An 8,519-nucleotide genomic window follows, 5' to 3' on the forward strand; every position below is an offset into this window, starting at 1 on the left:
AGAATTGAGGCAGTTCTGAAGGCAAAAGGGAGTCCAACCCATTACTAGCGTGGTGTACCTAATAAAGTGGCCGGTGAGTGTATATATACATAAACTAGAATAGACGATTCAAAAACTAAAATTCTGGGCATAAAATAAATAAAAATGTTTAAAGTAAATGTTTCAAATAATAAAAAAACTGTAAAAATAAATTTTATAAAGTACAAATGAAAATATAGCCTTTTTAAACTTTTGCAACCAGAAGCTGCTCTTCATATTAGTGACAAACAATAACAGTAACAACAGCTTTTTGACAAGTTTAAAATTTCTTTAAAATGCATTCACAATGTTTTTAAAAAGTACAAAAATTAATTTAAAGTTCAAATTAAAATATAGTTGTAATTGCAAATGTATTTGATAATGCTTTTGAACTTTTAAAATACTGCATGGTAAAAACATAAGCTGCACCTCATATTAGTAACAAACTTTGTTGTTGTTGTTGTTGTTGTTTTTTTGTTTGTTTGTTTTGACGAGTTACTTTTATTTTTGGTTCTACTTTTAATTAAAATAGGTTTCCATTTTCAGCAGAATTCTAAGGTTCTTCTTCTACATATTAAAAAAGTTGTTATACAACTGAGTGACGCACTACTGCAACTAGTGGTGAGAAAGTGTATTGCACCTTGTTCAAAATCAATGCGGTCCCGCGGCCCTCTGCAGCCCAAAGTTAAAAACTGTTGTTCTTTTGAGGCCCTCAAGGTGGCGCTCGCGGCCCATAGGTTTAGAATCTTTGCAAATGTAACTCCTCTATTAGGACAGATGCACACGTAACGGACATAACACATGCAGCACACAGGACTCACATCTTTCTAAATAAAAAAAGTAATTAATTAAAAAAAATTAAAACTTCCATCTTTTTTATTGGTCTGTGCTCTGTACAGCCCTGTCATTTTTGTCCAATGGAACGTGGCTTTGTTTATAAATTATAGTCCACTTAGAAAGCACAGTGTGAATGCAAACCACACAAAAGGAAAAAAATAAAGTCTGCTTTTAATCCAGACCAAACAAGCAGACCAAAGGACTTTCCTGGTGTGAATGCAACCTAATATCAGTTGGCTGTGGTAGCCATCTTGAATACACCTAATGATAGTGGTTGTTTTGTTAGGAATCATTACATGAAAATAAGCTGGGGGTTTTGTACAGTAACTTTTATAAATTGTGTCTTTACCTAGAAAAATGGTGTGTAGTATCAACTCGGAGTACAACTTGCTCTTTTTTCCCCCTCAGGTTTATCTATCAGAGTGGAAAGGTCATAAGGTGGCCCTGTCACAACTGGCCTGTCAGGATTACCTGGAAGACTTTCTTCATGGGTTGTCGATGTTACAGGCCTTACAAAGCCCACTGGTAGTCCAGTTGGTGGGGTTCTGCCTTGAAAACAACACCATCGTTACCCAGCACCACCCACATGGCTCACTGCTCAACCTGGAAAACGTTCTTGCCCAAGAACGGCACCAGCAGCACAACACGTGGCAGGCACGGCTGAGACTAGCTACAGAATATGTCGCCATTCTCCATTATCTTCATAACAGTCCAGCTGGGCGGAGAGTAATGTGCGATTCCAACAGCTTAGAGAAAACTCTTTCCCAATTTTTGCTGACAAACGACTTTCATTTGGTGGTGAATGATCTGGATGCACTTCCTGAAGTGAATCGTTCGAGGAACTTATTGGTAAAATGTGGCCATCGGGAGCTCACCGGTGATTTTGTTGCCCCAGAGCAACTTTGGCCTTTCAGAAATAGCGGGCAGCCGTTTTCAGACAGTGCCATGCCTGCATATGATGAAAAGACAGATATCTGGAAGATTCCAAGGGTGACACAGTTCATATTGGGAGAGACACCTGAAACAGAATTAGTTCACTTTCATCTTTTTCAAATCCACAAGAAATGCAGGGAGGAGGACCCCGAGCTCCGACCTTCAGCTCTCGATGTTCTGAAAGTCTACAGAGCAGTCCACAGTGCCATGGTACAAGACACTTCTGCTGCCAGAGATATGCTGTAGAATAATCCTGTTTAAAAATGACTGTCAGCTTTTTTTATTTGTCATAAAATAAAATAGATCTTTGTATTTTGTTAATCAATTATTTTCCTAAAATAAATAAATCCACTATATAAGGTGCAGCAACAAGCAGCCTGTTCTTTCAGTTTGATGGGAAGAGTAAAGAGAAGCCTATTGCAACAATACCAAAGGGGGTGCGTTTGCTTATGTGTAGAATCATGATGTGACAGAACTGTACTGCAATAAATGTAATTTATTCAGGCGTTTAGCTAGGATTTTGGAAAATACCCTCTATATCCTTAGGCTGCAGGTTCAGAGGCCATCCTACAGTTTAGCTAGTCACTTTATTGACTGATCACAACAACAACTACTAAAGCAGCAAAATTACTTCCCACCACCTCTATCCAAACTCATTACCGGTATGGCTTTATTGACATCCAGTGGTGGGCAGCACTAATCTAAAAATTAGTCCCACTAGCCCTAAAACACTAACTCACATATTTAGGTCCCCTAATTCTAAAGCACTAATGCACTGAAAGTTTTAGCAAAAGCTAATTCTAAAGCACTAAAATAACCCAATTAACCCATGAACATTCTTCAACAGACAACATGAGTCACATGTTGTCATGTTGCTCTCTGAAGACTTATTATTGACATTTCACAGCTGTATTTGAGTTCATATATTGTCACCTGGTGGATAAGTGACACACATATGAACAAAATGTGTGACAGCTTTCACCCTCAGCTGTTAACATTAATATTGATCAATAACCTTTATAGACCTCTTCTAAATTTAGCATATAAATTTAGCAAGTGCTAATCCACTAATTTTAAAATTAGCAAAAGCTGTGCCCACCACTGTTGAGGGCGTTGTTAAAACCCTGTCACACTAGACAACTTATGCCAACTTATGAACATTTTAAAGATGTCTACATTGAAGATGGAATTGAAAAAATCAACAGGAAGCTTCTTTTTGGCATGTACATAATGCAATTCAAACAAATTGTTCAAATATATAACTTTTATTGGCAATTTAGACATAAAAAATGTTTCATAAGTTGGCATATGTTGTCTAGTGTAACAGGGCCTTTACATGGAAATGGGGAATCACAAAACTGAAGAAGGCATCAAAATAACACCCAGACAACCCTCTAGCTAGTGACTTAAATAAATTCATTATCAAATATGAATAATACACTGCCCAGCCAAAAAAATAAAGTCACCACCTGGATTTAACTGAGGTCTATGATGTGTGTTTGCTGCAGTTGATCAGGTCTAGGTTCAGCAACAGGATGTGCTCAAAGAATGGGGTCAGCTGACTACCTGTATAAACTGAGTGACCAGGTTATTCTATCAGTGGATCAAGAGAATGAGCCAAAATAAAAGTTTTTCTGCACACACAAGCAGTCAAAATGGTCACCAAGTAGAAGAAATGGTTTTCAGCACTTCTCTTGTTATCTTTGGATTTATTAAACTTTTCAAAACTGGAGCAACAACTCAAAAGATTTTTGTTGAATAATAAAAGCAACAAAAAGAAACTTTTTTTGAAAATCAATTAGTTTAATTCTGTAGTTTGTCATTGACATATAGAATAAAATAATATCTATTGAAACCAAAGGCCATACAGGGTGTCAGAGATATCTCTGAGAGGGCTGACAAAAAAATTAATTCATTATGAGACATGGCTGCTTGCAGCTGTATCAGGACATCATAAATATATTCTTTACCATTTTCTAAAATTATTCAAAACTAATCTCAAGAGTACAAAATCAACAGATTCCATCACGTCATTATCTACTAACAATGAGATCAAAATGGAAAAACCAAGTGACAAAATACGGAGTGAAAAACTCTTAGCTGTAATAACTCAGTAGTCATTTTCTGTATGACTATCAGTCTCACAGTTGTAGTGGACATTTTTCCCACTTCCTTTTACATCATTGTTTCAGTTCATGGAGTTTTGTAAACAATTTTTGCACAACTCTCTTAAAGTCATTTTAGCAACTTAGTCAGGTTGAGTGCAGGACCTTGACTGGATCTTTGCAACACCTTTTTTTCCCCAGCTGTTCATTTGCTGCTGTGCTTGGATCAATGTCTCATTCATCATGGCCCAAATTCAGTTCAAGCTTCAGCTGTTTCACCTGCAGAACGCTGCCCAGTTACCCTGTAACTGCTAATGAGACAAAGCCTGAAGGCATGATACTGCTACCACCATGCTTCACTGTGGGGACGGTGTTCTCAGTATGATGAGAGGTATTGGTTTACACAACAATGTTCATAATGACCAAAAAATGTATTTTTAGTCTCATCTGACCAAAAGGGAAAGGCTTTAACTCATTTCATCTGATTCCATTAGATTTGTTGAAAGATATGGAACAAAATGAAACAAAGTTAATGGAATATAAAATCAGTATCACCAACGTTTTCATGAGCAGCTACTAATTTAGCTGCTGGGATCTGATTGGTCAGAACTAGGAGATGAAGCTGGCCACGTGTGTGGTCAGCAACCTCCTGCCATAGTTTCTGGTTTCCTATACTTTTTAAACTTGAGCAGGCACTTTAAGGTAAGTCATTTAAATAATGGCTACAAAGGGTGTCTTTTACCTCATAGGGGTTGCTGGACTTTACCCAGGAGAAGCTGGATAGTGTTGTTGAGCAAAGAGATGCCTTGGATTTATCAATCCTTCTACTTGATGAAAATGGATGAACGGTTGCAATGCAAGACAAATCAGATACGGATTAAACTGTAGTAATATTCAGAAAAGTTGCCTTCAGCTTTTAATGTTTTTGTTGTGAATGACTCAAAAATTAAATATGTCAAATCCAAGCAGCTAAAATTTCAGAAACTAAAATGTGAATAAAAAACAAGCTAGACAACTTTGCTGGATACATTTGCATTTCAATCTTAACAACTAGCACATTACAAATAAAGCACCACACTAACACAAAGTCTATACCAATGAAAGCACTGTAAAAATGGACAAAAAACCCCACAATATCTTATTTTAGGTTTTAATTCTAAAATGTTTTGGGATGTTGGTGTTTTGACGGGAGGGCAAGCATTGTCTCCCTGTAAATATGAGGAGTAATGCTGATAAGTTGGCTTCGATGGAAGTATGCTTGCCGCTTGCACAGCCCTATGCGACTAAGCAACATCAGGATGTCTCTATGAAATGCTTTTGTTAGAATAGCATAAAAAAATGGGTGTGCACAAGAGTTGAGTGGATAGAAAAGCACAAGCAGCACCTATGGGGAAAATATGAATTAGAATTTGTTTTAAGAACATTCTAGATTAACACTAAATTGAAAAGTTCCCACCTTAGAATCTGTGACGGTCATCAGGGGTTGGTGGAAGGCTGCAGACAATCCGTAAAAGCAAATGGGAGCTAGACACAGAAAGTTGGTAAAAATAAGAACAGCCATACGTTTTGCCATACTGGTATCAAATCTGCTGGAATGATGCTGGGGATTGTGCACCATACAGTAGATGTGAAGGTAACATAAGCAAACAACTACAAAAGCAATGACATTACTCATCAAGACAGAAACTATATAAGCCCGGGCAAGAGTTGTCTCTGTGTCCATGGGCAAACAAATGCTCACTTTCTGGTAGGAGTTCACACCAAGTACTGGCAGAAGAGCTATGGTCACGCAAAGCAACCACCCTATGAGCATCAGAACAGCTGTGTGTCGCAACCTCATTTGTCTATCTGGCCTCATTGCATTAAAAATGGCATGCCAGCGCTGAAAACTGATTAAAGTTAATGTGTATACAGATAACTCACTAGCAAAGACGGATAAAATCCCTGCCAGATTACACCCACTTCCTGTCTGCCAGGAAATGGCATAATGATAATAACGAGAATGTGTGTAGAAATCAACAAATGCAATGAGTATTAGGTACATTCCCATACATCCATCTGCAAAGGCCAGGTGACCCAATAGGAAACGGGTGACGGACAACTTTTGTTGGCAAGTCAACAGGGTTAGCAGCACCAAAGAGTTGGCTGAGATAGCTAACAAACTAACTACCCAGACTAAAACCTTCAGAAAGCCTTGACTCATCACATCCTCACAGGGGTTTAAGGCGTCAGGCAGAGGTGTGCATAAAGGTCCATCATCTTTGTCATAATCATCACACAGACTATTGTCAAAATCATCTCTGAGCCGCTCTACGGCTAAATCCGCTGAAAAAAAACCCTCATCCTGAGACACTTCGGTTGCACAAGCAATGTTATTGTTGTTCAAATTGTAATTTGTGCTGCCAGTATTTGGAACATTAACGCTGTTTTGCAGATATTGGGAGATTTGGTGTTCTGGAAACTTCTGCGAGACAACAGGAGAAGATTCCTTAAGCTTTCCCAAACCAGCCCTGGTCAGGTTGCAGAAAACTGCTTCTGTGTGTCTTGAATATAAAAAAAGACAGAAGAGTTGTTATCAGCACAGCAGTTTAACATAAACATATGCATGCACAAGACCAAAATGTTTGCACTAAGAATATCAAAAATGTTTTAAAAGTACCAAATTTCTATTTATTTTGCTAATAAACCTTTGTAACTATTCACTATGTTTTTTGATAAAGAGATAAATGTTGAGCATATCTTTGGGAGAGGTGGGGAATAGGGATGGAGGTACTCAGTTTGGCTCAGAAGTAAGAGAGTGGGGCTTTGACTAAAATAGGTTGGGAACCACTGCCATAGATCGTAGATCAATGATTGACTTTGTTGTCATGTCATATGACTGTATATTTTGGACACTCAAGTACAGAAAGGAACTGAGCTGTCAACCAATCACCACCTGATGGTGAGTTGGATCAGATGGTTGGGGAAGATGCCAGACTCAAACGTGTACTGAAGGTTTGGTCAGGGTTTGCAGTGGCCATCCTCAAACTCGATAGTGAACACCCTGGATTAAGGAGGCTGTCAAGTTGAAGAAGGAGTTCTATCAGGTCTTATTGGCCAGTAGGATGCCAGAAGCTTCTGAAGCGTATCAGCAAGCCATGAGAGCCACAGCCTTGGTTGTTGCTGATGTGAGCGGAGTTCGGCGAGGTCTTGGAGAAAGACTCGATGAGCTCCGAGGAGACTATGGGAAATGATCAGGTGGCTGAGGTGGGAAAAGCAGCACTTCACTAACACTGTGTTCAGTGAAGGTGGGATGCTGTTGACCTCAACCAATGATGTTGGTGGGAGGTGGAAGGAATGCTTACAGGGCCTTCTGAATCCCACTGTGCATGCCTTCCATGGAGGAAGCTAAGTCAGAGGACTTTGGGGTTTGTCTTTCCACTACGGTGGGTGAGCTTGCTGAGGTAGTTAAAAAGCTCCACGGTGGCAGGGACGAGATCTTCCCTGCCTTCCTTAAGGCCCTCAATGTTGTGGGGCTGTCTTGGTTGACACGCCTTTGCAACATGGCATGGACATCAGGGGCAGTGCCTCTGGATTTGCAGACAGGGGTGTGGTGGTTCCCCTCTTCAAAAAGATGAATCAGAGGGTGTGTTTTCAATTATTGGGGGTTCCATCCTGGCCTAGAACATTGGAACAGGCATTTGACCGTGTTCCTCGAGGTGCAATGTAAGGGATGCTTTGCACTTATGAGATTGTGAGTCTCTTGTTATAAGACATTCAGTCCTCAGTCCCTATACAGTCCCTATAGTGCAAGAATTTGGTTCACGTTACCGGCTGTAAGTCAGACCCCTTCAGGATGGAAGTTGGACTTGCACGCCATCACTGATTCAGCTCATAACTTTCATGGACAGAATTTTCCTGTGTAGCCAGGGGGTGGAGGGAGTTCAGTTTGGTGGCCTCAAGATTTCATCTCTTTTTGCACATGATGTGGTCCTGTTGGTATCATCATGCCATGTTGTTCAGCTCTCACTGGAGCGGTTCACAGCTGAGTGTGAAGCAGCCGGGATGAGGATCAGCACCTCCAAATCTGATTCCATAGACCAGAAATGACAGAAAGAACAAGATCATGAATACAAAATCAAAATGAGTTTTCTCCACAGGGTAGTTGGAATCTCCCTTAGAGATAGGGCAAGAAGTTCAGTTATCCAGGAAAGACTCAGAGCTGCTGCTCCTCCACATCAAGAGGAGCCAGTTGATGTGGCCTCCCTAGAGGGAGGTGCTTCAGGGATGTCTGAGTGAGAGGAGACCCTGGTGAAGACACAGAACACACCGGAGAGACTGTGTCTTATTTAGCCTTGAACCTCCTTGAAATCCTCTGGATGGAATAGGTAGCTGGGGCAAGAGATGTCTGGGCCTCGCTGCTCTGGCACAAGCAGTAGATATTGGATTGGATAAATTATTATTTCTTAACATGTGACTTACACCCCTGGTCAGTTTAACACTAATTTTAACCCTCACTCATGTGACCAAAACGGTTCTCATGTGAACCACACCACAGAGACTACCTGCTTGATTGGAGAAAGTGAAATGTAAGTGAATTCAGTTATTTGAAAAAGAGCATTTCACTGAAGTTTTAAAACCTAAAAT

General features: G+C 39.9%; 2 protein-coding genes across 6 annotated transcripts in view; one reads left to right on the forward strand and one right to left on the reverse strand.

Annotated features, from left to right (window-relative positions):
* Window positions 1–2,100, forward strand: part of pomk (protein O-mannose kinase) — an 8,345-nt gene extending 6,245 nt beyond the window's left edge. For all 5 annotated transcript variants that reach the window (XM_014015113.1, XM_014015110.1, XM_014015112.1 and 2 more), the window contains one exon: window positions 1,264–2,100. In XM_014015113.1, the coding sequence (XP_013870567.1) occupies window positions 1,264–2,034 (771 nt within the window). In that variant the 3' untranslated portion in view covers window positions 2,035–2,100. The remainder of the gene's footprint in view (window positions 1–1,263) is intronic.
* A 2,529-nt stretch (window positions 2,101–4,629) lies between these two features.
* LOC106522181 (thyrotropin receptor) overlaps window positions 4,630–8,519 on the reverse strand; it is a 17,675-nt gene continuing 13,785 nt past the window's right edge. The window contains exons 10-11 of the mRNA XM_014015084.1: window positions 5,350–6,436; window positions 4,630–5,277 (exon numbers count right to left, since the gene is read on the reverse strand). Coding sequence (XP_013870538.1) covers window positions 5,050–5,277; window positions 5,350–6,436 — 1,315 coding nt within the window. The 3' untranslated portion in view covers window positions 4,630–5,049. The remainder of the gene's footprint in view (window positions 5,278–5,349; window positions 6,437–8,519) is intronic.

The sequence above is a fragment of the Austrofundulus limnaeus genome, unplaced genomic scaffold (assembly GCF_001266775.1).
Source record: "Austrofundulus limnaeus strain Quisiro unplaced genomic scaffold, Austrofundulus_limnaeus-1.0 Scaffold123, whole genome shotgun sequence".
In the NCBI taxonomy this organism is placed as follows: domain Eukaryota; kingdom Metazoa; phylum Chordata; class Actinopteri; order Cyprinodontiformes; family Rivulidae; genus Austrofundulus; species Austrofundulus limnaeus.